The 27,727-nt window shown below is 39.2% G+C and overlaps 1 protein-coding gene across 1 annotated transcript; it reads left to right on the top strand.

Annotated features, from left to right (window-relative positions):
* The first annotated feature begins 657 nt into the window (after positions 1-657).
* Positions 658-27,194, top strand: DCP2 (decapping mRNA 2). The gene is made up of 11 exons (XM_062513107.1): positions 658-740; positions 11,480-11,631; positions 13,322-13,449; positions 13,858-13,956; positions 15,417-15,569; positions 17,151-17,263; positions 17,368-17,475; positions 18,237-18,360; positions 18,896-19,003; positions 20,713-20,764; positions 21,431-27,194. The coding sequence occupies exons 1-11, from the start codon at positions 688-690 to the stop codon at positions 21,592-21,594; spliced, it is 1,254 nt and encodes a 417-aa protein (XP_062369091.1). The 5' UTR covers positions 658-687; the 3' UTR covers positions 21,595-27,194.
* The last annotated feature ends 533 nt before the right edge of the window (positions 27,195-27,727 follow it).

Here is a 27,727-nt window from a genome sequence, read left to right as displayed (position 1 = left end):
CAGGGGGGACACTCCACGCCCTGCCCAGGCAGCGGTTCCGCAGCTCTGCCAGCCCCTCAACGTGAAGTTCTTCATATTGCGGTGGAATTTCTTGTGTTTTAGTTTATGGCCACTGCTCCTCGTCCTGTCTCTGGGCTTCACCGAAAACTGTTTGGTACCATCCTCCTGGCACATGCCTTGGAGATATTTATATTAATTAATGAGATCCTCTCTCAATCTTCTACAGATTGAACAGGCCCAGCTCCTGCTGCCTTTCCTCAAAAGGCAGAGATGCTCCACACCATGCTCATCTTCACGGCCTACTACTGTACCCGCTACTGTGGCTCCCTATCTCTGTGCTGAGGAGCCCGGAGCTGGACACAGCACCCCATTTGTATCTCACCAGGGTCGGGCAGAGTCCCCTCCCTCTATCGCAGCCGTGCCCTACCCCACTGCCCTGTGTCCCCGCGCGCGGCGTTATCAGCGCTCTCGCAGCGACCCCGCCCCACGCCGTTCATTGGTCGCTCGCGATCACCTGAGCGCGCCGGTCCTGCCCCACGCCCCGCCCCATTGGCTGCCGTTCCGCCAGCGACGCGCGCCGATTGGCCCCGGGAGCCGCCGCTCCACCGCCCCTCCGCAGCTCGGCCCCGCCCCCGCTGCTTCCCTGCGTCCCGGCCTCCACCGCGTCGGGATGAGCCGCGCTTCCCTATGGAGACCAAACGGGCCGAGATTCCCAGCAGCGTCCTGGACGACCTATGCAGGTATGGCCATGGGGTGGGGGTGGCCCCGGGGGTGTGGTGCCACTGCTGACGGAGGGCAGGAAGGGCGCCTGCCCCTGCCCGGTTCCCCGCGGGGCGCGGGGCCCGGCATGCTCGGGACACTGCGGGGGTGCGGCTCCACACGGGCTGAGGGGCGGCTGCAGCCGTCCCGCGGCGGCCGGGAAGCGGAAGGACGAAGCTCGCCCCGTTCTCTCCGTGCCCGAGGCTCCGCCCTCCCGATGGAATCCGTCCTGGAAGGGCGGGAAGGCTGACCGCGGCACTCTCTGGACCTGGTGTGGGGCTGCTCCGGCGGCGGGCTAGGAGCCGAGTGCACGGGGGAAGTGGAAGAATATTATCTGCGGGATTTCTTGCGGGGTTTGGGCCGGAAAAGGTAGAACTGCGTCGGCGGTGTTTCTGCAGGTGAAAGAAGAGCTGGGAGCGTGGGGCTGGCGTGACGTATAGCCGAGCACTGATGTGTGGTACTTGCTGTTCCGAGGTTTGGTTTCATGTGAAAGGAGTGGCAGGGAATCCCTTCTGGTGAGTTGCCTCTGCTGGAAGGGAACGTGCCGGCAGACGGAAAGGGAAAAGCCACAGGGACATCCTTCGGTTGAAGCTGCTCTCCTGCTTGTCGATCCTTTCAGAGTGAAATGCTTTTCTTGTTCCGGGGGCTTTGCGTTCGAATCTTCATAAAGGGTGGATTCTGTGTTCTTTAAAAGGGGAAGGTTGCGTTTTCCCCGTATAGTCTCTACCTCTAATCATCTGTGGTGCAGCCCTTCCAACTTTGTAATTTGTCTGTCATTCCCAGAATGTGATGACACAAACTGCATGTGATATTTGGCATGAAATAATCCTTCTATTTTATCGCCTCCAAGGGACTCCTTGTGACATATTTATGTAAAAGAAGGAAAGGTTAGTGAAGAGGAAAGATAACCCACTTACTGTAATTACGGTTTTCAAATGAGCAAAAGTGTTTAGAAGTGAGAATACCACAGGAAGGTAGAACTGTCCTGCTCAAGTTTTGTTTTGCACTTGTCTAATGTAAGAGTCAGTTTTCGATAGGCGTGTAAATTTTCAATTCCCTAAATCTGGCCTCTGAAGGATGTTTGTGTTTCCATTGGGTTCCCTGCAGAGAGAGGAACTTGTCTTGCAGACCAGTGCTCATATATGACACAGGATTTTCATTCAGAAAGTCCAGAGGGAAATTGTAGTGATTACAGAACTGATACAGCCTATTAGTATCACTTCCATAGGATGACTGATAGAAGGGCACATGGGTGTTTGAATCTTACATTGTAATAGGGTCAGTCCCACTGTCTCACTATGTTTATTTGAGATACTATCATCTTCTGTCTTCAAAATACTGTTTTGTATTATATTTCTGGTAATGTTATAAATGTGTTATAAAAATATGTGTAATTTCCTACATTCTTCAATCTATATATATGGTATTAGTGGGAATTTTGGTAGAAAGTGACTAGTGATTTTTCCTACTCAGTTACTGGGTATTGTTAAATAACAAGTTTCAGGTATCCATGTCAGTTTTTGTCATGCTGCTTCGTGCTGTGGAGTTGTTTAACTAAGAAGTGGAGGTGCAGAGAAGTAATGTAGGTTTAGCAGCTTCTTGATACTCCCTTTGTCTTGTAAGCAAGTGCTGTTATGCCGTATTTTGACTTCAGGACTGTGGTTGGTTTACCTTGCTCAAGTAACCAGATGCTCACCCAGCCACACACTTCTCCTCTTCAAAAAACATTTGAAAGGCAGCTTTTTCTGCATCCTTGTTTTTCCCAGGGAAACTTCATATCTCATCCTTTCATTCTCTACTCTCCTCTACCTCCTCCCTGTGAGCAGCTCAGGGGATGGGGAATGGGGATTGTGGCCAGTCTGTAACACATCCTCTCTGCCACTCCTTTCCTCTTATGCTTTGCCCCTGCTCCAGTGTGGGATCACTCTTATGCACTGAGGCTCCTTCAGGACTTATCTGTCTGCTCCAGCACATGATCCTCCACAGGCTATAGGGTGGATATCTTCTCTTCCTCCTTCTTCTTCAACTTTGCACTGCTGTTTCATGCTGTTTTTTTCACTTCCTCTGCCTGTCTGGCATTTTTGTCCTTAAATACACTTCCCCGTAGTCACCACCATCTCAGCTGCTGCCTTCAGCTGTGTCCCACAGTGTGTCCAGCATCAGCCCATCACTGCCAGCACTTGGCACCTGCACCTAGAACAACCTAGAGATTCCTGTTGTTAGCACTGCAGTCATTCCAAGTAATTTAGAAGTTTAAATTTTTGATTAATAAAACTTGCTCTTAGCTTTGGTCTTGTTTTCTAAGCCTGATGCCTGGCATGTTCTTACTCCTCTTTGATACTGCTGCATTATTTTATCTTTTGATTTATGTTCAGCTGTAGCACTGGGGCAAGAAAATATAATCAACTAGATATAAAATAGACTTTTAAGTTTTTATCTTTTAGTTACAGCAGCTTTATAGATAAGGAATCTTTTTCAGCAGTCAGAATAGAGCCTTCAAAAGACATTTGGAATGGTAGTGCCAATTGAAAATTGAAAAGTGGTAAGATGTTGACGTGAATAAGGTTATTTATGCAAGGGGGTATCAGAGAATGCTTTGAATTGAAGGGACCTTGAAGATTATCTCATCCCAGCCCTTCTGCTGTAGGCAGGGACACCTAGACCAGATTGCTCTTGAACACTTCTAGGGACAGGGCATCCACAACTTCTCTGGGCAATGTGTGCCAGTGCCTCATGGCTCTCACAGTGAAGAATTTTTTCTCTTATTATCTAAACCTGCCCCTTTTCTCTTTAAAGCCATCCCCCCTTGTCCTGTCAGTACATGACATTGTAAAACACCAGTTTCCAGCGCTCTTGTAGCCCCCTTCAGGTCCAGGAAGGCCTCAGTGAAGACTTGCTCCAGCAGGTCCCCATCTTCTTTTATTGGGGTTCCAGTAGCTGGACGCAGCGCTTCAGGTGAGGCCTCACCAGAACAGAATAAAGGTTGAGAATCACTTCCCTCAATCTGCTGTGCACACTATATTCGATCAAAAGAATGGGCTGAGAGTTCACAGTGTCAGCTCATGTCAAGATTGTCATCTACCAACACCCCAAGTCCTCCTCCCCAGAGCTGCTCTCCATCCATTCTCTGATCAGCCTGTATTTACATTGTGCTTGGGGTTGTCCCAACCCAGGCACAATACTTTGCATTTGGCTGTGTTGAAATTTAAGAGGTTCACACAGAGTGCCAAGGTCTTTAAGGGTATCTGGTCCAGGCCCTTTTTCAGTGTGAAAATTGGATAAGAAGATGAGAAGTCCATAAATAAAGCATACAAGTATGGGAGAACAAATGGGAGACAGAACAGAGAGCACAGTTGATTGAGATATTTTGGCCTTGGTAGTGTGCAGACCGTGGAATAAAAAAACACAGATATGAGGGGAAGAGCTGGGAAAGTACAGCATATGCAGCTATCAAGTTTTTTGAAACTGTGTGGTTTTGTAAGGCTGCCAAGTAATGCAAACAGTAGGTTGTTTCTGTAACTGGGGGGAAATTCTGATTTGGGCATGTGGCTGCTTGGGAGCATAACTGCTTGAGGCTACAACAGTATATAAGGCTGACCTGTGAGAACAATAAATGACTTCAATGACTTCAGCTTCGACTTCTTGCTTGGATTAGTTTTTGCACCCCTCCTTTGAAGTCCAGTCTGTCAGTTGCGGAAATTGTTGCTCCTGTGCAAGGAAGCGATGCTCTGCCTGGCTGTGTGGCAGCTGGCGACATCCACCCGGAACTGAAGTGCTGCTGGAAAAAACAGGATCGTGCCCAACATAATCCCTCCGCAGGATCGGGAGGTGAGCCGGGGAAAGGAAATATGGGTCAGAGAATGTCTACCCAGGAAAGGCGTTTTTATGCTTATGCTTGTGTTGCTTAAGAAGCATAGCAAGTCCTTGCCCACTCATGACTTAAAACTTGTACTGAAGTCGGCAACTGCTGAAGGAAAATATGTCACCCTGTTTACTATTTCTGCAAAAGACTTTTGGAACGATACAGGGACTGTGCCACGAAGAGGAGGGAATAAGGCAGCGGCTGAGATGCTCCCCTCTTGGAGGGTGATTTAGGAGACTGTGGAAAAACAAGAAGTGTCAAGATGTGGGTAATGATCCAGTAGGACTGGAAGACCCCCTGAAGGCTAGAAATCCTTTTTTAAAGCCACCCACTCCTCCTCTCCCACCGGAGGCGAAAGAAAGGTACTAGGCATGACAATCTGTGGCAGCTTTTGCTGCCGGCCGCTGCCCCAAGAAATGGAGAAGGGGAAGATAAAGAAGAACCCTTTGATCCTGATTCTGTAGATTCTGATGATGAGCCAGACGTGTTTCCCCCACACCCTCATGATAACTGGGTTCACTTAAAAAGGGAAGTCTTACTTGCGTGAGACTTGGAAATGGCCGACGGGAACATGGCCCCTGTCATATGTCACGGTAGTAAGCAGCATAATCCTGGTTGGGAGCCGCTGTCTTTTCAGGAGGTAAAAGAGTTACAGCGGACAGTGATACGTACTGATTGAAACTCTGTTAAAATTTACCTTCTGATTTCACTAACCTGTGATTTGTGATTTTCAACAGGATTGTTACTGCAAAGATTTAAAGGTGTTTGAGTGGATGTGGTGTCTTTCTGCATATTGGTAACACAGCAAGATGACATGAATTTACTGAGAATAGTTAGCTATGTCACAAATTTAATGTTATTTTGCTTACATTCAAAGCTAACTTTGAGCTTTTTCTGTGGTAGTTATTTGAGACTTAGCTATAATTAGTACATGAAGCTCCAGTGTCAGCTTTACCAGTTGCTTGCCTTTTACTCCACAGTTTTAACAAGGTAATTTTATTGTGAATCTTTTGATACAGCTGTTTAATGATTCAAGTATAATTATTCTTCCTTGCTACATTTAAATTCAAATTAGACTTGATATTGGTGGACCACAAATACAATAAACAGTAGCTTACTCTTTAGAATAAACTGAATCCCTAGCTTTGTAGCTGTATGCAAGTATCAGTCTTACACACCCACTAACCTAACCAAGTTACTTGTGTAAAACTCGTGGCCTATTATGTGACTAAATTCTTACTGGTTTAGCCTTAAGCATATATATATATCCCTTTACTTTTATTAGGCCAAGCTCAAATCTCTTGTGCAGGTGGAAAGGGCAGTTTGCCAAAATCTACGCTGTTGTCATTTTTTTGAGTAATGCTGTACTTTAAAAAACCCTGGAAAAGTTGTACTGACACCAGAAAAGTCTTGACTACAAATAGATATTTTCAGTTTTATTTGTAGTTACCACGAGGTAGTCTCAAAACTAAATGACATAAAATCACAACATATTTGTCACACCTTTATACTCTCACCAGCAAATCCATGTTGCTGATATTTCAGTTACAAATCAGTTCATTTATATATTGTTCATTGATGTTCAGCTGTTGTATGACAAATTTTCAGTATCTTATTTGTAATGATAGAGTCTAAATAAGTTAATTTCTGTTAAGAATAATTTCTGTTCAGTCTCAGTGATGTTAACTTTAAGTTCTTTTAGGTATATTTTCTGTTATGTTTCAGTGAAGTTTCAGTGAAATAGATTTTAAGTTTTGTTAAAATATGGTTGTTTAAATTTTAAGATACATTTCTTTTACTATACAGATGAATGGCATAAAGCCTGAATGAATTTTTGTTAAAATTTTCTCATTTAAATGATATAAATTATAGATACAGCTATTTTGTTATAGAAATGAAGACATTCTCTGCTGTTTTATTTTTGTAGGTAGCACTGAAAAATGAGTAACAATTACATATTATGACTGTTATTGCTTATAAACTGTTTCATGTTTTTTTTTTTTTCTTTATTGCTACTTAGCTAAGGATAAATGACAAAGCTGGCTGCTTTATAAGCCTTCATATGCCTTTGTATAGCTATCTACAAGACATGTATAATTTTAAGAAACTTTCCTAATTAGTATTACTGACAGGTTTTTAGAATGTGTTAGGGAGACTATTCCAGTTAAGGCCCAGGTCTTGGCCAAGTCCTGACCTTATCTAGTTGAGAAGTAAACCAGCAAGTAAACCAGGTGTTTCCTGCGCCAAAACTATACTCAGGTAATTCTGGCTTGCTGAATTTGGTCCTATAATAGCTGGAACCCCTTTTGCAGTGAACTTGAAAATCTTACCTGGGAATGGTTATCCAAGCCCTCACTCTAAAATGAGGCTTGTCAGTTACTGCAGACTCTGGGTGATGGTACAGTATTTAGGGAATTGATAATGCATTGTTTGAAATCACCATTTTATCTTTTGTGTACTACTAATTGTGTGTATTATCTAATTAATTTTTTCTTGGTGTGAGTTTATTGTTTTGCCACATGTTGTATTGCTTTTTATGCTGCCTTCATGTTCATAACGAGGGACACACGTTGTTATAAAACAAAAGAAGGAGGAGTAGGGCTCCTCAAGAACGTTTACACTAATATTTACACTAAAAATTTTGAAATCAAATAAAATTTGTTGCCTGGCAAGTGATACTACTTTGAAGATTTGCATGTGCAAATCTTCAAATTTCCGAAAGTTTTTGCATGAAAATCTTTAATTGAGTGTACAGTGATGAGGCCTAGCTGATTCACTAACCTAGAGTCAAAGTTATGGTTGTGTTTCCATAGAAGCTGGACCAAAGTGGGTTCTGGCAAGGAATGTGGAACCATTCTGAGAATCCGTGGTGACATCACCTGAGGATCCAGCCTTGACATTGACCTCTGAAGATTCATGATTTTGCCCTCTGAGGATACCTGTGAGAAGAGCCTCATCAGCAACTGTGTGATGACTGACAGACTTATGCCCTTGGGAAGATGTTTTGGGTTACCTAGAGGTGTTAAGGTCACCAAGATTAGGTCATCCACTTTACGAGAACTGGTGAATCTCACATCTAGGAGTGGTCTATACAGTGCCCAGTTTCCTTTTGAAGAATCTGACCCTGCTTTAGGTTGGGAACATAGTGGTCCTAGCTGAACAGTCACTACTTTTGAGTGAGAATTTAGTGCGGGACTGCTACTTTCTTTTCCCTGCTTAGTTTGTCGTACTGGGCATCACCAGGTTTGGGTTGAATGTAAACGTGTGGAATGTGGAGTGTTGTTTCATTGTGCATCTCACAGAAGGCAAGCTGCCTGTTACCAGCGTGACCCCCTAAGAGGCAGCTGAAGCAACATACAAATTCATACAAATTCATTAGTATGTGGACATAAATTTGATTTTTCTGAAGGGCAAGAATTATCTCATGAGCAGTGGCTTGCTGCCACTAAATAGTTAAGGAAAAGCATGAAGTTAAACTGAATATTATGCTTATGCTTATTAGCATTGCTTGTTTTAACTAGCACAGCTTGACCTATTAACCAATCCAAGATGCATGTTTGGCTAACCCTGGCAAATCTAACAGGACAAGATACCCTATGCTTAGCTACTACATCCCCTGAAAATCCATTTTCAACCTGTATAGTTGGGTTGCTGGTGGATGTTTAGCCAATACCAAAGGCTGCTGCTTGCACTACGAAGTGCATAGAAAATCCTGGTGAGGTGTAGAACCAATGGACCCCTTACCTTCCTAAGGCACCTTAGGAGCCCCAGGAGTTAGAGCTTCTTGGTTCTGAGAAAATGGATTTTTGTGTTAGGTTTAACTATATGAAGAAAGATCAATCAAAAATGCGGGATGTTTCCATATCACCCTGTGTATAAGAATCAAAGTTTTTGGTGCAATCATACCATGTTCAGTGTTTCCAAATCCAGTAACACTACCTTGGGATTACCACCAGGAGTGCTCTTAGTTTGTGGGGTTCAAGTCTGGGCAGCTATCCCCTCGTACATCAAAGGAGGTCCTTGTAGTTTAGGAAGGCTGTCCGTACTGACCCCTGATACATCCATGATTTTTTGGCATAGATATCCCTGTGGAGAGGGGTGCAGTTTGCATGCATTCAACAAAGACTGTGATGACCAGCTTGATTTTTGGTCTAAAGGGCAGTGCTGGGCAGCATCATTTTTTGTCCCAGGAGTGGCCATAGGGAAGGCTTTAGAGTTGCTGAACAAATTAGGTTGTTGGCTAGCTAAAGGTCCCTGGCTTTGATAGGGCTGCTGACTGATGCTGACTCTGTTAGACAAGCTACTTTGCAGAATAGAGCCATGATAGATTTTTTGCTTTTAGTGCAAGGCCATGGATGTTAAGATTTTGATGGGATGTATTGTGTGAATCTGTCTGACCATTCTCAAGCTGTTCACGCTAGCATTCAGGCACTGAGAGTAAATCACAGTTTGATGACAGTTTAGATTGGTTGGGACAGCTTTTGGGAGATTGGGGGCTTAGTGACTGGATAAGGAACTTAGTTAAAGTAGCCATTTATGTTTTGGGCATTATTTTATGTGTAATTGTTGTAGTGCCTTGTATTTTGCAGTGTTTACAGAGGTTGATCAAATCAGTAAAGAAAATTTTATTGGTGCAAAATGAAGGGGGAAGTATGGGAGAACAGATGGGAGATGGAACAGAGTGCACAGTTGATCGAGATATTCTGGCCTTGGTCAGCTACAGACCACGGAATAAGAAAGCACAGATATGAAGGAAAGAGCTTCATGTGTAGCTATCAAGTTTTTGAAATTATGTGGTTTTATAAGGATGCCAAGTAATGCGAGCAATAGGCTGATTCTGTAACTGGGGGAAATTCTGACTTGAGGATGTGACTGCTTGGGGCTGCAAGAGTATATAAGGCTGACTTGAGAGAACAATAAATTACTTCAGTGACTTCACCTTCTTGTTGGATTAGTTTTTGCACCCCTCCTTTGAAGTCCCATCTGTCAGTTGTGGCATACAAGGCTACAAACCCAACAGAGGAATGATAAAAAAGGCATTGGTGAAAACCAAACCTGGCCTCTGGCTGATGAGGCAGTATAGGAATGTTCATTTCAGCAAGTTTTTCTGAATATGGACCTACTCCTGGAAAACAGGAAAAAAGTGGAGAAATCAGAATGAAAAAATATGTGGACACAGACCTAAGAAATCGTAAGTGGATGTAATTACAAGAAACAAACCTGTTAATTGCACTAATTTACCAGCTGCCAAGAAACCATAGGTACCACTCCCAGGAATATCAGCCTAGCCTTTGTTTCTGGTAGGGTTTTAGACCTGGGGGGATCCCACACTCTGAGTTGGAATGAGTGCCACAGACAAAGAGAAGCAGAGAGGGATAAAGCAGGGATAGGCAGAAAGGGGTATAAAAAATGCTGGCTGTAAAACTGGGCATGTCAGTACACTTCTCTGTCTGACCCTTCTGCCCAAGTGTCCAGACTGTCTTGTCTTACATCTTCTCAGTAGACATTTGTTTTTGTCTGGGTAATTCCTCTCTCTACACCCTGTATATGTGTGCTGCAAGGATGAAGTGCCAGCTGCTGCTGAAAGCTGTGTGTGAGAGTGGGCAAGATGTCAGCTGATGGAGTGCAATTCTCAGTGCCAGCCGTTCCCAAGGGAGGGGGTCTCAGCTCCCAGTGTCTGGGGTGGCAATGATGAGTGTCCTGGATACCAGCTTCTGTGGGGGAAACGGTGTGAGTGAGGGGATTGAGGGGCAGAGCACAGGCAGGTGCAGTAGGACTGTGGGTCACCTTCCATGCACTGGGTGGGAGTGGGACAGGTGTCTTCCCCAGTCCTGTCATGCACGTGTACTCACTAGCAAACTTCAAACTGAACCATCTGGTGGGGCAGGGACCTGTGTAATGCGTGTGAGGGTCTGGGCAGGGTTATGGGGTGGAAAAGGAGACCTGTGCTAGTACTTAAGGACCTGTGAATGTGCCTACAAGCCTGAGGAGTGTCAAGTGTGTGCCTGAACTAGTGACTTTCTGCCTCTGTCCTTGGCCAGAGTGCCTTGGAGGAGCAACCAATTCTGAGATTCTATGGCAATTCATATTTATCAGATTTTAAGTAAAGATACAGTATTTCTGGTTTGAGCAATGGTATTATGCCCTTTTGGAATTTAGCTTGTGGCACTCAGGAACTGAATGTCAAAGATCTCCATCAAATTATTTCAGTTCAGTGGGATGTATGACCTTAAATTTCTAAAAAGGAAGTTCTGCTTTTGATACGAAGATATAAATAAAGATTCTTCTGCTTAACTAAAATGGACTATCACACAGTGCTGCTTAAACTTTTATCTCAATGACTGTTTGTGTGCCAGTATTCTGTGCTCAATCCAATTCTGTGTTTGGTTTCAGACTGAAAATTAGTAGGAACATATTAAATTTTAAAATCTACATAAATTATTAGTTAACTGTGATTTTAAGTAATAACATGTAACTATGTTCAACTTGTGTCTTGAAAAAAAGCACTGAAATATCAGAGTTTGCAGATGCTCCTTAATGGACTTGTAAAAATGCTTTCATTTTTGTAACACAGCCATTTAAGTAGCTTGTCTTCACACTGCCTGTTTTCACAACAGTTAATTTACTTAGTATATTGTAACTGATGTTTCTGAAAGAATGTAATCAATTTTCCTTCTTGACTTTAAAAGCTGTATTTTATTTTGTGAAAACTTTTTACTGTACTTGTAGAACATGAAGAGGATCTGGTGGTCTGTTGGTATGTACTAATGGATCAAGAATCATACTGTTGCAGTTTTTTATTGTTAGCTGTATTTAAATCAGTATATTTGGCTAAACTTACTTTTTGTTTCCTGGCAGCCGATTTATTTTGCACATTCCAAGTGAAGAGAGAGACAATGCAATCAGAGTGTGTTTTCAGATTGAACTTGCCCATTGGTTTTATTTGGATTTCTACATGCAAAACACACCAGGATTACCTCAGTGTGGGATAAGAGACTTTGCTAAAGCTGATATCCTTTTTATTACTCCTGTTATTTTCTGTCTCTGTGATAAAGTGCAAACTGAATATTGTTAACAGTATTTCATAGTATCATAACGTTGGTTCATGTGTTAATGATTAAAAGTTAGTATTGCTAGGTGTGTGATGGTACTGAGTTCACTACTTCCGTAATTTTGTAGCAAAAGAGATACTTTTTGGACTGCTAAAGAACTACAGAAAATACCTTTTGATGTTTGAGGATTTTTCCTCATTGTTGCACTTTGCATGCTAGGTTGATTTCAAGGCTGAGTTGTTGGTGCTCTTCAAACTGAACTCCACAATTTAATGAATTTTCAAGTAAATAGTGACATAAATGTTAAAGTAGTTGAAGGTGGTATGTGTTCCCCCATGGACAGTGTTGAAAGCTGGAAGTTTCTGTAGGGTAAAGGCTGAATTTTTACTGAATTCAAGTGGCTAGCCTCTGCTGCTTTTTGTAGCATGCAAGGGCTGCCAGAATGTGTACTGTCTAGCCCTTGCTAGAGAAAACCTTGTGGCTTTCATCCAGCAAATGTTTTGGTTTTAACCTTTTACTATATGTTCTTGATGCAAGATTGGAATATTGCTTCTAACTTTAAGGATAGTATTATCCATGGTTTCACTACATGACATAATTATCTGTTACTTTCATAATATATATTTACTTTGAATCATTACAGATTTAACAGTAAACTATAAAAATAAAGTAATATTCTATTGGTTGATGTTATGCTGTTATTTTATGTATATTTTAAATTATAATTGTATTTTCAGACCAACAAAATTCTCCTAGTAATTGTAGGAGTGCAGAATAACAGATGTTTTATGTTCATTACATATTACCTTTTCTAGCCCATATTTGCCACAAACATTAGTTCTGCTGCACAGTATTTTTAAGCATTCTGCTGTGGAGTATTCTCTATTGGTAGTATAATATATGTAATATATAATATTCATACTTTTATTAAGGACTTGCAGATTTTCTCTCAGAATTTTAGACTTAGAGGGGTTGTTTATATTTTCCCTGCATGGTGAGTCTTGATAAAGTGAATTAGAATTTAGATTTCTGTAACTATATGCCATTAAAGTAATTTTTTTGCATAGTAAATACTGAAGACAGGATTCTGTTCCATATTCTTAATAAATGATTGTGGTAAAAATTTATTCCCATTTATTTCAAGCACAAGGAGCTGAAGTTTTTTCTGTCTCACTAACTTCAAAATAAAGAAAATGTGTTTCAACAATGCATATTCAAAATAACTATTATGGGGTGCCTTTTTTTTTCCCAAGGTTACCTTCCTTCGTACAAGTAGCCTTGTGCAGTCTTTTTTCTTGGTGCTGTTTTTTTTTTTTTTTCCCTGTTTTGTTGGGGTATTTGTTTTTTCTTTTTTTTTTTTCTTTTTGCTTTGTGGGTGTCTTTTTTGTGTGGGTGGGTTTTTGTTTTTTTTTTTTTTTCATTTATTTAGATTGCTTTGTATAGGAATTGCCAAATTGCTGTATGTTCTCCAAATTTTAGTGCTTGGTTATGGATTATTAATAATATTTTTCTACTTCCAGAAGAATATATATTGAAAAGACTTATGGGAGGGAGTGTTTATTCTAAATTTTGAGTGAATATGTTTTGTATTCGATATGTGCTTTGGAACTGGCTGCTTAAGTTTATCTTCCTTAACATGTTGCTATACTCTTCAATCACTGCCCTTTTTTGCTGCCTCAAGGTGAAGATGTACAAAAGGTTTTAGATGAGTGGAAAGAATACAAAATGGGAGTGCCAACCTATGGTGCAATTATTCTTGATGAGACACTTGAAAATGTAAGTATGGAAATAGTTGTGAAGGACTGTCTGGAATGAGGGATGGCTTATGCTGGCAGAAATAATTCTTCTTGTTTACATTTTTCTTCTGAAGAAATATACATTCACTGTCAGATTCACAGAGATCTGACATTACTTGGTATTGGTGGCTGTGTGCAGAAATATAGTATGTGAGACAGTAAACACACTTCTGCTTGCTTTCCTTCTCAGCTTTTATTTTTTGATTCTGGGTTACATGATTCTGTAAAAATTTTGCAGTTCTTACTAAAGCACAGCAAACCTAATGGTTTTCTTCCTTGAGTCAAACATATTCTTTTGGAGAACGAGGAGATGGTAGAGGAAAGACATGTAATGAAATTGGTTAGAACACCTGCATGTTTGACAGTTGCATTACCTTGTATTTTGTAGGTTCTTTTGGTTCAGGGCTATTTAGCAAAATCTGGTTGGGGATTTCCAAAAGGGAAAGTAAATAAAGAAGAGGCACCTCATGACTGTGCTGCTAGAGAGGTAAGTTATATCAACTCCTTTAAGATAAAGAAGTAAAATTTTGCTGAAGTCCAGATAAATGTATTGGATGGGAAGGCACTTTACTTAGGTAATCCCATTATTGAAATTGCGTGAATAAATACTCTGTTCTTGCAGTCATCTTCTGATGACTGTACCTTCGGGTGCCTTTCTGAGTTCCAAAAAGGTAATCAAGGTTGAGGTTGAAAAATAATTGAAAAAAAAGTTTATGTTTCACATTCTCTTGCACTAATGTGCTAAATTAAGTGAATACTATTTTCAAAGTTCTCTATTGATCTGTGAATTTCCTTTTAAGAATTACTTGTAGTGCTTGGGAAATCTTATGTAATTCATGGCTTTTGGCATATTCATTTCAAGGGTCACCATAGCTTTAAAAACATGGAGGAATGGAAATTTAGCCTATGTACACTGGTCTGTGTAAAGAGGCTAAGGAGCTGAGTTGGATGGTGTACAATTTTATGTAAAAATTATGAAGAACTTTGCTTTTATATTCAGTTATGCAGGAACTGTACATGAATCAATGTATATGGCAAGTAAAATCTTAAAAATAAAATAATCTGTGGTATTTATTGCCCCTGGAGACCTAGATATATGAAGCTGCATATTCAAAATGGCCTATAAAAGAACATTACTGGTACAAATTCAGTGTTCATTCAACATAATACATTCAGAGTTTTTGAGAGAGAAAATTAAGGTGAGGGAAAGTAGTATGATGCATTTAGTGTTCTTCAATTGGATTGAATCAGGATGTGAGAAATCACAGGGTTTTGGTGTTTGTTTAAAGTATACCTATCAAGGATAAACAAGACATAGCTGCTTCAAAAAGGAGTTACATGAAGTATGTCTTCTCTTCAAGTTATGCCAGCAAAAGCATTAAAGGGGGCACAGTTACTATGGGGAAAGAAATCTTTTGATGGTGTTGTTAATTTGAAAAATCGATTTAGATTTCACTAGTGAACAGCTGTTGTTACCATCTTTTTTCCATCAAGTTAGATCATCATTGTGGATAAATTGACAATTTATTTTGTATCTGAAATAAATCTTTCAGCTTCTTTCAATGAAGTCAGCACATATCTGAAAGTATAAGCTGCCTTGGAGTAAAATTTAGTTAAAGAGGTCTTCACTTGGCAGTGCCTACAGAGTTCAGTAGTTTTTCAGAATTTGATGAGGACTAACCCCATCCATATTAGTAAATTGCTACATGAAAGTGTAATAGCATTGTTTCAACTTGCATTACAGGTCTGCCATCTTAGAGAAATCTCAAGTATGTAGGTACTTTCTGAGCAAACATCTATGTGTAAAGGCTTGTTTTTCCCAGCAGCTTTAATGGATATATCAGAAAAATAGTCAGTCCTTCATTTGTGGTAATAGGCTGTGAAAGAATAACTCTGAATACACACACACACACACACACACACTGATTTAATCTAAATATTTCTCAGGTGCTTGAAGAAACTGGGTTTGACATAAAAGATTATATCTGCAAAGAGGACTATATTGAGTTGCGAATCAATGATCAGTTAGCACGGCTGTACATCATTCCAGGAGTTCCCAAGAACACGAAATTCAACCCCAAAACTAGAAGGGAAATTCGGGTATGTGCTACCTTGTTTGCATCTATAGAACTTTGCAAAGGTTGATTTATAAAGCCAGAAGTGTGTAAAATAATGAACTCACTAAGCACAATGAACACCTCGAATGCTAGGTACCAGTGGCATCTGTGCACTTTAGGGTTTTGTGTTGACTTCTTGCAGCTCACCTGCAAGTCTGATACTTGACCATCTGTCTGACAGCTCCATTCATCATGAAAAGACAATAGAGCATGCTGTTAAAATACAATTCTCTTATTTTCTTGTAGGTGGTGTATATATTAATAATTTCATATTATTCCTAGTTACAGATGCATATGTAACTATATATTCTCAAATTGTAACTATTAGTTGGGGACATGCAGAAGCCTACAATGTATCAAAAGGACAAACTAAGGATTTTTTTTTTCTCTTTCATGCTGTCCAGATTTGAAAAATAGTATATTTTAAGGAGGAGGTTGGGAAGGAGACAGAACAAGGAACTATTTTGGATGTATTGTGTACCATTAGGCTTTTAAAAGGTATTGTGAAAGGGAAAGGCAAAGGCTTAGGTAGCAACCTGTTAGAATCTTGGTAAGTGGTATCTATAATCTTTGAATATGTTTTTTCTTTTATGGCAGTTCAATTAAAAAACAGCTATATTTCCATGCAGAGTGTGTCACTGAACAAGGCATCATGTTTTCTAAATAGGGAAAGTATTTGACTGGACAGGTCTTAGTTTCTTGTATTAGAGACCTGTATTTTGAAATATGACATGAGATGAAATTTGAGGGTTTTTAAAAATAAACAGTAAATATTGTACTTTGTAGAACAGTGACTGTATGTGTGGGAATGTTAAAGAGTTCTTGCAGTGACAGAGTTTTGAAGCTTTGTCCTCATCTGATCTAATGCCATCAGGCAGGCTGTAGAACTATATTGAAAACTTGTTTGGTTTGTAACTTACTTGTGTAATTTGCATCTTGTCTGGACCTGGGGCTTTTGGAGCAGATTCTGTGAAGCAAATCTCATGTGGATTCTTCTACACTGTCTGTGGTAGAATTTCTGTTTTGTTCCCCCTTCTGCAAAATACACAGTTTTAATTATTAAAACTATAATGTATAAGCAGGAATACAAATCCTATCCTATCCCCAGGGGTTTCTTTCTTCTATAACAAAACCTGAAACTTACTGTCAAACTAAACACCCTTGTTATTTTTGAATGGATATTAAGTGGTCCAGTATTGATGGTGTTTTAAGTAAAAAGTTACTGAAAGTTATTCAAAGCCTGTACATTTATTTATGGCGTTCTGTGTGCAATGGCTTGGTTGGTTTGTTTATGAAACTGTTGCTCAGAATTTAGTTGCTGATTAATGCCTTTCATATTTTAGATGCGATATCATGCAATGAGTTTGTGCTGTACCATCTGCTACTGTAGTAGCAGTCGGAAGAGTTAATTAACCTTTTGTGAAAAACACTGTTGTGGCCCGTTAATTTAAGTCTTCCATGGTAATTTTTTAATTAAGGGAAATATTTGTGGCTGACACACATTTGTAACATTCTGCTAAGGCTACAATAGAGGGTATTTTGATTTTATTTCTTGTTTTTCTAGAATATTGAGTGGTTTTCCATCGACAAGTTGCCATGCCACAGAAATGACATGACCCCAAAGTCCAAGCTGGGCTTGGCACCTAACAAATTTTTTATGGCAATTCCCTTCATCAGGTATGTTTGAGATGAGGCAAATGCTAGGCCAAGGTCTTCCAGATGACTTTAAATTCTTTAGATTTGTTTTGGTAAGTAGATTATGTTGTACTTCTTGCTCACAGGCCGTTGAGGGAATGGATTTCCCGAAGGAATGGAGACTCCTCAGACAGTGACAATGGTTTTTCATCTGCAGGGAGCACACCCTCTAAGCCCAACTTGGAAAAAGCTAGGTAAGAACCAGGTCAGTTTAACATCTCTATATTCTTTCTTATAAAACACTGGTGTCATACAAATATGACAATATGACAATATTATACCATTACATTTATATACAATACTGCATGTCCTTTTCTCTTTCTCCAAGGATTTGTGTTCCAGTAATGGGTAAATAAATAAAAAAAGAGTGTAGGTATGTATCATAAGCTTGTAAGTAAGGAGAAAACTCAATTAATGTCATGGTACACTGGTGTCAGACCTGAGATTATTTCCTCAGTATTGTTTGTGGGAATAAAAAAAAGCCCAGAAGCTAAAGTAAATAGATAACATCCAGTGCTTCAAGTTCAATATTTTTGGCACTTCTGCACAGGAGAAATAGGATTCTGTAAAGCAGGGCTGTAAAGTACCCTAAGAAGTGGCTAGCTAGATAAAATCTGTGGGAACCAGGTGGGGAACAAGTGCTGCTGGCTTTAGATTCAGCTGAATGAAAAATGGTAGAGGAAATTTTAAAATCTGTAGTCCCTATGAGAGGACTTCAGTAATTTGAGCTAGGGCAACACCAACCCTGAGAACAACAGGACAATATTAATGTGGACTTGGCCTCTTGTTTGTGGAGATTACAAATGGCAGTGAGCATTATTAGAGTTTCCATACTAGGTTACTTAAGATTGTCTTCCAGATTGTTCTCAAAAAGCAGAAAATTCTTTCATGCTTGTCTTCTGCTCTCAGTAGATTTGAAGGTGTGTTGTAAACTGTCTTTGTTTTCCTGTACTAGATCCAAACTTCGCTGTAGTCAACAGGTGTTTACAGATGGCTTTTCAGGAGAGCAGTTGTTGAAGCCAAAACAGCCACAGAAGCCATATAATCATCCTGAGGTGTCTGAAGTTTTGAAAATGAAGGTAGGTTGCTTTTTAGGCAAGCATATGCATCTGGACTATTTAAAAGAGATGTCTTTGTTCATAAGGGTTTCCTCTCTAGGACAAAAACAGTCATTTTCATTACCAAAGAATGCAAAAATAGAAACGGGGAGTGGGGGAATACTCTTGGGAATTCTTTGATTTATCTCACCCTAGAAGTGGTGGTATCAGGTAGTAATTTTATTGTTTCATGTACAGATAGTAATTAGTACTTTCCATTTTGGTGTTATCTCTAGTGTATCTGCCTCAGTGCATGGGAATTCACTGAACTGAATTAATTGTGTAATAATTCTGTCATGGTGCAAGAGAGAATAGAATGAGTAACAGCTGACGGCCCTGTAGCTTGAGTGTATGTTTGATTAATTTCAGTGGGCTTCAGTTTTTCTGCAAAACATGTTTACATGTTTTGAAGTTACTTGGAGTGAAGTTTTAGTTACTAAGTAGTAAGTGTCAACACTATGATGTCCAATTCTGACATGTAAACTGTTCCCTCTACTTATTTTGGACTTAACTGCAGAGTCAGAGCCTGAGGAACAATGGCAGAAAGCAAAATCAAGACACTTCCAGCCTGAAGAAGCGAACAAATGGACTGCACAGTCAACCAGTTAAGCAAAACCACACCTTGGTAAGAAACATACAGTGGCTGTGTCATTAGTAGGTTCCAGTAATGCCTAACAAATGTCCAGGATAATGTCCTGCTGAAATGAGGTAGAGTGCATATCTATTAAGAGTATGTTTGATCAGAGTATTTGGTAGGTGTTTGTAGATGTATATATAACATTTATTAATTACCTTGTATGCATATACATCTATAAACAAGCATACTGAATGTCAAGGTTTTCATTTTAGAAATAATTGATTTTAGCTGTTGAAAATTTGTCAGCTGTTTTAGTACACAGTCCTGCAGATTTTCAGGTTCCTGTCATGTAAAAGCCTTCTGTGGTGTGTAGTAGTAACTCAGTGTAGTACATACCTTATTTATTCATGTATGATGTCTTATGTAAGCATGGGGTTTTGTTAGGCAACAGTTAGAAAGTGGTGATGCAAATACTTATTATTTGTCTTCTCTCCAGCAAAAAAATTTTGAGACACAGACTTGGCTTGGATGCAGAATCTCATGTAGTTTTTAAATTATACAGTACAGCTGTTTACAGCAGTTTGTAAATCCCAGTATCACACTCTTTGCGTATTACTTTCCCTTGCAGTAACTGTGTTTGTCCAGTTCTTCTCAATGGGAGTAGACTCACTGGGCTGTGCTTCCTCTAATAGCAGAATGTGCTTTCCCTGTTTTTTATGGCTTTTCAGGGTACTTTGTTTGCTCTTGTGCAACAGTGAGACCCCAGTTCTTCATGCAGCTCAGCTGGCTTGTCCAGGCTTTAGTTTTTCTTGTTTACAGGGTTTAAACTAGATTCTTCCCATTCAGGCTTGTGGTTATTGCCTTCTTTCTCTTATTCATGTAAACATACAGAAACCAAAAGCTCATCCTAAAATCCTCACTGCAGTAAGAAATTATTAGTTATGTTTGAGTCTGGATGTAGAAGAGTGAATTGACTGCCCAGAAATTTGGATGGAGAGGAAAAAACTGTAATGGTAATCTATAAGATTTTAATGGAAACAACTGTTAATGCTCCACAATTACCTTGTAGGCTCTTCAAAAGCTTTTCTAAGTATTTCTCTTTTTCTTTCACTTGTGTTTTCATGATGGTCAGTCTTTTGAAGTTCAAATATTTTGAATCCCATTGATAACCTTCTGATGTAATTTGAAGGCCGAGAAACTCTTAATTTGCAGAGAGTGCAAAGAGCCATATTTTTTCTATATCAGTGTACTTACAGCAGCAATACCTGGGGCTAAAACAGCTCTTCCCCAGAGAGTTCTAAGTTTGTGTCTCTAAAGCATGTTAATTTAAATGGCAGCAGCAGCATGTTTGTAAATGCATTCCCCTTGCCTTTTTTGGGACAAGCTCATTGAAGAGTGGGCTTATGCATGCACAGTGTTGATTTCTCACCATCATATGCAAGACCTTTCCATCTTAAAATGGTTAGAAAGTACTCAAAATTTTCTTCTAAAACCCTACATGTTAGAAACATTTTAGTGGTTGTTAAAAGGTTGCATGCTTCTGAAAGACTTGTGGACTTAATGCATCATCATGTAGTACTGGACTTACTACATCAAGTAACGTGACAGAATTAATACTTTCATTAGTTAGAGGTAAAGTAATTCACACATGAGGTGTGTCAAAGCAAATATAACCAGCATGCCTGTTAGATGATGCTTAAATATAATGCCATTGCTTTATCATAAAATGTGTGATGTGTGGTCATTCTCTTCACCAGAAATGTGAAAAGAGGCTTAATCCAAGAAGACTTCAAGATAATTTTGAAACAGGCAAGTGCAGTCAGAATTTTCTTCCATTGTTCTGTGCTACAGGCTGAAGGCAAATGATGACGGTTTAGGGCTTTCCCTTATGCCAGTCTTCTAAATCTTATAAAGCCATTGTTTGCCCAAGGTAGTCTGAGGTTTTGTTTAAGGCAAAATAAACTGCTTCATGTTGGTCTTGCAATTCTTCTCCTTAATTTTAGCGGCTGACTGATACACAGCATGTCTGAGTAAAAAAGTAAAAACTAGTTTAGAAAAACAGCATCTGAGTCAACACTGCTGGTAATTGGATGTTGTTTCAAGGCTTTCTATCCTGCTAGTAATAAGCTGCAGCAGAGTGCACACAGTTATTTGCTTACTGCTCATGAAACAGTGCCATTTTTTTCCTCCTTGTTAAGAAATGGTAATTGAGTACTGAAACAGTATTATATATGTAAAACTGGCTAATGAAGGTGTTTTCAGATTGCAGTGAATGTGAAGATTTATTCTAGCCTCTAGACAATTTGTAAATATGGCTGTTTGAGTTACCTTCTTCTGTTTATCACCAAACATACAGGTTTGGATATAAATATTAATTGAATTTATGGTTTGAGGTATGGTTTTTTGTTGTTATTGATACTTTTATTGGCAACTGCCCATTTAAAATTTGTTTCATACTTTTTTCTCTTTATCCAGAAGCAGCATATGAGATGTGTTGCTCCAGTGAAGACCCACTGCCAGAACATGTAGAGGGACATTCCGTGGCATGCAATGGCCATTATAAATTCGCTTTTTCATCAAGAGCTTTCTTGAGTTTCAAGTTTGACCATGATGCCATAATGAAAAGTTTTGACCTCTGACAGCAAACTTATTAGGAATAAGAATCAGACTTGCCTGTTGTAATTGAGAGGGTTTCTTATCCAGCCTTACTCTTTCTCAGGAGTTTCTTATTTTATTTTGTTTGTTTTTAAATGCAATGCAGGGACTGACTGCTGGTTTGGAAGGGTTTGTTCTCTTTGCAGTATGGGAGTGGCATAGTCAAGTGTTGCACTTTAAATGCAGTCTAGCCTTTGTCCACATAAGTACCTTTCCAATGTTCAGTTCACTTGTTCCTAGCTGTGCATTAGAGGGCATTCTTTTTACTTGCTTCTTTTTTTTGTTTGTTTTGGTTTTTTTTTTTTATTTTTTGTGGGTTTTTTTTTTTGTGGCTTTAATTTTTTCTTAACTTGCTGTGTGTTTTGTAGAATGTCACTGACTTTTTTTTGGAGTATACCAGCTTGCTAACCTTTTAACTGTTCTGATGTAAATTATTGGACTTGTTAGTCATTATTTTGTAGAACATTGCAATATTGTGCAGTGACAAAGAAACTAATTCACAAAGGACACCTCAGTCCTAGTGATTTTGAAATCAAGTTGCACATTTCAAACCTAGCCTCAGCCTGTCATCCTTTCTCTGTACTGATTGTTTGCCCCAAATACCTTCCCTCCTTCACACTGATAGTTTTTGTTGGTTGGCAATCACTAGTACTTGAGTCAAATTTATATCATGTTGACTTTTTGTAGCTACTCTTCCTTGGTCTTTGATAATGACACTCAAACTGGGTAAAACTCAGCCCTTCAATGTCTAACAGCTCTTGTGCACTGCCCACAGCTGCATATGAAGATGTTACAAAGCAGCTGCTTGCAAAAAAAGAGAAGTTTAAACTTGTCTGTGAGAGGTTACTGGTGTAGAATTTATACTGGATGTAAATAAGCCTCAGTAGATCTTGCTGAGGAGGAAGGCAGGTGCATGGATAATAGAGGCATTGTGTGACACTGAACAGCTTAATCAGGCTTCCAATAGCTATTCCAAGGGTGTGTTCAGTATTGTATTCTATGCTGTTGTCCTCAGATCTTGTGTAGTGTATCTGCTCTGTATATATCCAGAATATATATCTGTATATATATTGCAGTTAGCATTTAAATGATCTAGCCTCAGTCATTTTCAGCTACAGTGCTTTCTTAGGAAAAACGTGAAAGATGGGATGGGGATGGAGGGGAGGAACAGAAAACCAGTAAGAGTTGAGGTGATGAGCTGTTACATCATCTTCAAGTCAGTGGGTTTTGAGCATGTGTGTTGCAGTGGAGAGAAATGCACTGAAATAATTTGTCACAGCAGCTTGTGATAGCTAGCATGTCCCAGATTTAAAAATAGACTTTTCTCTAGAATAGAGGTAATTGATAACTTCACAGCTTGAATGAACTACACCCTTGTAGTGTATGTACATGCACTGAGTTTTTATGCAACTCATATGTCATCCAAAACCAAAATCGTGGTCTTCCTTCAACCACCCTACTTCATATACCCTACCTAGTGTTTTCCTCAGAAATAGCTTTAGAACTTTCTCCTAGTTTATTCACCTGCCTGGCACCAGGTGATTTGGAACTCTAATGCTGTAATAGTTTTGGCCATGGGAGTGTTCAACTTCTGTATCAGTCAACAGGAGAAATGCAGCATTTCCTCCTTCTGGAGGACAAGGGTTCTGAGGGCCTTGTTTTTCAAGACCAAATTGTGAAATAGCTCAATCTAGCTTTGACTCACTTTATTTTCTGTGGATTTTTTTTCCTTAAATGTATCCAAAGGCCATACAATGACAAAGAAGAGTAATTGAGAAGTTAGGATAATGCTGGAGGAGGTTATGTTATTCAGCTTCAGGTGAAAACTAATCTTTAGTTCCTTTTTTATGCTATTTTAGTTGATTTCCCAGCAAAAGTGCCTTTACTCATGGTGAGGCAGAAGTTTGTATCATATCCTGAGGCTGCTACTGCCTGTGGAGGTAACAGGACTCTCCTAAGGCATAATTAAATAACAGGCTGTGGAAATCTTATAAATAAATTGACTTTTCAGATAAATTAGTTATAGATCATTTAGTGCTCTGTGAAATAATGGGGATGTTGATGAAACAGTGAACTTGGAGCATCTGTCCTCTGTGTGGGAAGTCCCGTCCCAGGCAAGCGAAAGTGTTTAGAACAATGGAAGTCTATTCTAGGAACAGGAGATGCTGGCTCTGTTTACTGTGTCATGTTTTTCTTCTTAGTGAAAGGTTGGTTCAGTATAAGAGACATTGGTTGCTTCATTAAGCAACCCAAAGTGAAGCTTATACATATGTCATTGATTTTAGTAAACCTAGCCTTAATGTGAGTTGCAAATAAATGTAATAAATATGCAATAACTTACTTCTTTGTATAAGGGTACTGTTTCCTGTAGTAGCATTGCTTTCTGCTTTCTGAGTAAGGTTTATCCTAAAACTATGTAAGTTTGGTGGCATGTGATCCACTTGGTGGGCTCCATCATGCCCTGCACTGTTAACATTTTGTTTACTGTTGTTCATGTTCTTATTTCATCATCCCTTTATAATTGTATTTCTAAGTTTAGAAGTACTGTTTACATTATCTTCCATAAAACAGTGAAGAAAGTGAGATACAGACTTTAGTTCTGTGAGTTTTTACTTTACAGGAGCTAGACACAGGGACTTTGGAACTGTTTGCATATCTGACTCAAGAACTGGTGTTGAGATACTTGAAAAAGAAAAACTGTCAATTTGAGAATGCTGCCATATTAGAGGTTATTCAGATAATGAGTGGTCAGTCAGTGTTCTTGGAATCAACTTGCAGAGTAAACAAATATTTAGCAAAAGTCCTACAGCTGTGTGGTGCTAGCAGTCTGGTACTAGTGTGTAGTTTCTAGTACTACATCAACTCCCTGCTTTAGCATGAGGATTTTAGCATCTCTCCTCAGGATGCTTCTATACTTTGACTTTGGACTGAAGAGCGGCCTGCCCAGTTAAGTGACTGTAAGTGCTGCCGACTTCAGCTCCTTGATGTACACCAATCATCCAGCTTTTGAAAGTAACTGTATCTTGCATAGTTTCAAGTCTGGCAACAGTGGTTCTGGGAAGGAGAGGGGGAAATAGTTTTATTTATTGCACAAAGTATTATTTTTTAACACATTGTAAATTCTCTAGACCAAGCATGCATAAATAGTTTCTAATGAAATTTTGGGCCTAATCACTGTTCCAGGCTTCTGTGCTGTGCTCCAACCTTCCTGAACTAATTTGGTGATTTGAGAACAATACATAGTGATTTTCTTTCACCTACCTGTGGCTATTATAGATGTAACAGTTCCTTTTAAAAACAAGGCAGGCTTTGCGTCTGGTTACTTCTAACATAATTGCTCTCAGATTGTAATTTCAGGTAAGAACACAGTTCTTCCAACCTTTACTTAATGTGGTGATTTGCTTTTGCACTCATACCATTACAGTGTGAAGAGCAAAGAGTCTACATTAAGAATCCAAGCTCCAATATCCTGTGGTGCAAGACAGCACTGCTGCTCCAGGGGTAACTGTCTGCCCAGTTGTGGGGTCAATGGGCTGCTTAATCCTCAGATAGTTGGGGTTTTACTTCAAATTCTGAGCAACAGGTTTCTGTTCCAGAGGTAAAGCAGGTGCCTTTATGTTTGAAGTTAGAAGGTTATATTTGTTAGAAAGCTCATAGTTATTGAGAATTAGTAGAACAGTCTTGTTGACATTGATTTCTGTAAATAAACTGATTTTAAGTCTTGCACTGTAAATGTTAATCTGGTGCTTATACACAACTTCATAATTTCAAACTGTTTTTGTTATTACAATATTTTGGCTTTTGAAACAACCAAAATTATTTAAGACATGGTAAATTTACACAAACTAACTGAAGGTGCTTTTACAGTAAATTAGACTTAGAAACTCTTCCATAATAGGTTTGCGTTCATATGCATTTATAGCAATAGTGTAGTTCAATAATGGAAGTAGGCTAAATGCTAGTATTTGCACTGTTCTTAATCCCATCTGTAAGCACTGATAGATGCAGTAGGATTTGTGCTGTGTGTGCATTTCACTTTTTCATGTAGCTTGTGAACTTAAAAGGAAGTCAGCATTAAGCAACGGTGACATTGGCTAAATTCAAAATTGTACCAGAGGAACTATTCCAGACTGGTAGCAGTACAAGACAACAAAATACTTGGAGTTTAACTTCTCTTTCCATTGAAATGTTAGGTTCAGCAATATTTTTTTGTACAGATTTAGCAAGACTTTTTTGTACATATTCAGCTTTACAGGAACCCTTATCTCAAAATTTCTGGGAAGTCAGAAGTGTCTTTGAGTCCTCCTTCAGTTCTTCCAGGGAAAAATGCACTTCCTTTTAAGTAATTGTTAACATTTCACAAAGTACAGCATGTTTAAATTTGGACAGGTCTCTATGGATTTTACTGAAAACAGAGTATTTAGTCATTTCTAAGCATTTATATTGTTGATAAGAAGAATTCTAGCTTCTTGTTTCCAGAATGGGTTATAGTTCAGTGCCTTTAAGAAAATGATTACAGCTCATGGAGCATTAATCATTTTAAAATAAGGCATTCATAGCTTTTTAAGAAAACACATCCTGCAAACACAGTTCTCTGTGACATGTTTCCAGTGGTGGGAAAAACTTTGCAAATTTTTGAAAGCATGTTTGATCAAAATTACTAAACTGTGGGCATGAAATTTGTTTTTCACTGGTGGGGTACATTATTTTGTTATGCAGCAAAAGTATGGAAAACTGCATGATTAGGAGCTCTCAGCAAATACTTCTCATGCCAATACTTGCAATAGAACTTTTCTGCACTATGTGGAAGTTGAACTTCATCCCTGAGGAGCAGTTTAGCTGAGTTTGCAAGGCACTTTTACCATTAAAAAGCAAAACAGACCCCCCAGAAAAAGGTGTGGGGTTGTTAATTCAGGCAGAATGTTAGATTGGTGTTATTGTTAATGTTCCAAGACCCAGACTTGGGTATTGATTCCAAACGACGACACTTTTCAGGGCAGCACTGCATGCCTCGCAAAAAACAGGAGCCAGTGCTTTGTGGTGTGGCTCAGGCATGAAGGGTTATACCTTCCTCCTGGGTGTTTAAAGCTCAAGAACTTAATCTGTTTTCCTCTGTGTGTAAGTGGCATGTCGGTGCTAATTAAGTAGAAAGTGCATACAGCTAAAGAGTTAAAATCAATGCAGTTTTAATTCAACTTCCATTATGTTCTTTTGAAGAAAGTTTGATTAGTCAGCTCTTCAACTGTATTAAGTAAAATCTGTAAGCATCTGTAACATCCATTGTACTCATGATGATGATTTTGTTTGTTATGAATTGATTCAAAATTGAAACACATCATTTAAGAGACTACGACTAAGTTGACATTTTCTTCTATATTGTTATTTTTTCCTCTGTAAAATTAAATTACTTTATAAATAAATCAAGTACTGCATTATGAATATAAGGATTGCTGGTCATCATGAAATGTGATGCCTGTGCTGCTGGTACAGGTTATTCGTTCACTGTATAACATTTTGCCTTAAGCCAGCTGCTGTTAAATCTAAGTGCCAGGAGATTAAGTATTTTTTTATGTCTGCTGCAAAGGTGAATGAGGAGTCCATTCAACGCAATGGAAAAAAAATAAAATGCATTAGACAAACTGGAGAAAGGAATTATGTGAAGTTCAATCAATGCTTTTACAATACTTATATAATACTGGGTATTTTACTTTCTTTTTGTTTTGGTCCATATAACGTGTTATTGAAAGAACTGGACATGGGGTAAGAGTTTCACATGCACCCTTCCATTTCTATAAAGTGTTTGTTGAAGATGTAGAGGGTTCGTGGGAAGAAGTACTGATGTTCTTGAGCCCAGCTAAAATCTGTGGCCAGATCTGAGTTCTTAACAAATTTTCATGGCTCTATTAAGTGAACTTTACTGACAATGTCAAACTATCTCCCTCAGTAACTTAGCTTAGAGATGAGGTAGCTTTGTGCCAAGGTATCTCTAGGTAGTCCCACTGAAGAGTAACATGCAAATACAAGCCATGGTGAAACAACTCCCAAGGCAAAGAAACAGCATTAGAAATTTATTCAGAATATAAGAACATTTGTAAAATAAGTATTATAAATGCCTCT

Source organism: Cinclus cinclus, chromosome Z, assembly GCF_963662255.1.
Source record: "Cinclus cinclus chromosome Z, bCinCin1.1, whole genome shotgun sequence".
NCBI lineage: Eukaryota > Metazoa > Chordata > Aves > Passeriformes > Cinclidae > Cinclus > Cinclus cinclus.
Note: the sequence above shows the minus strand (reverse complement) of the source record. Positions and strands in the feature narration are given on the sequence as shown.

Excerpts from the sequence above, each read along its gene's own strand:
- DCP2 (XM_062513107.1), top strand. The coding sequence starts at position 688 with ATGGAGACCAAACGGGCCGAGATTCCCAGCAGCGTCCTGGACGACCTA. Across the intron at positions 13,450-13,857 it reads TTGATGAGACACTTGAAAAT|GTTCTTTTGGTTCAGGGCTA; the intron begins GTAAGTATGGAA and ends TGTATTTTGTAG. Across the intron at positions 18,361-18,895 it reads CTGAAGTTTTGAAAATGAAG|AGTCAGAGCCTGAGGAACAA; the intron begins GTAGGTTGCTTT and ends ACTTAACTGCAG.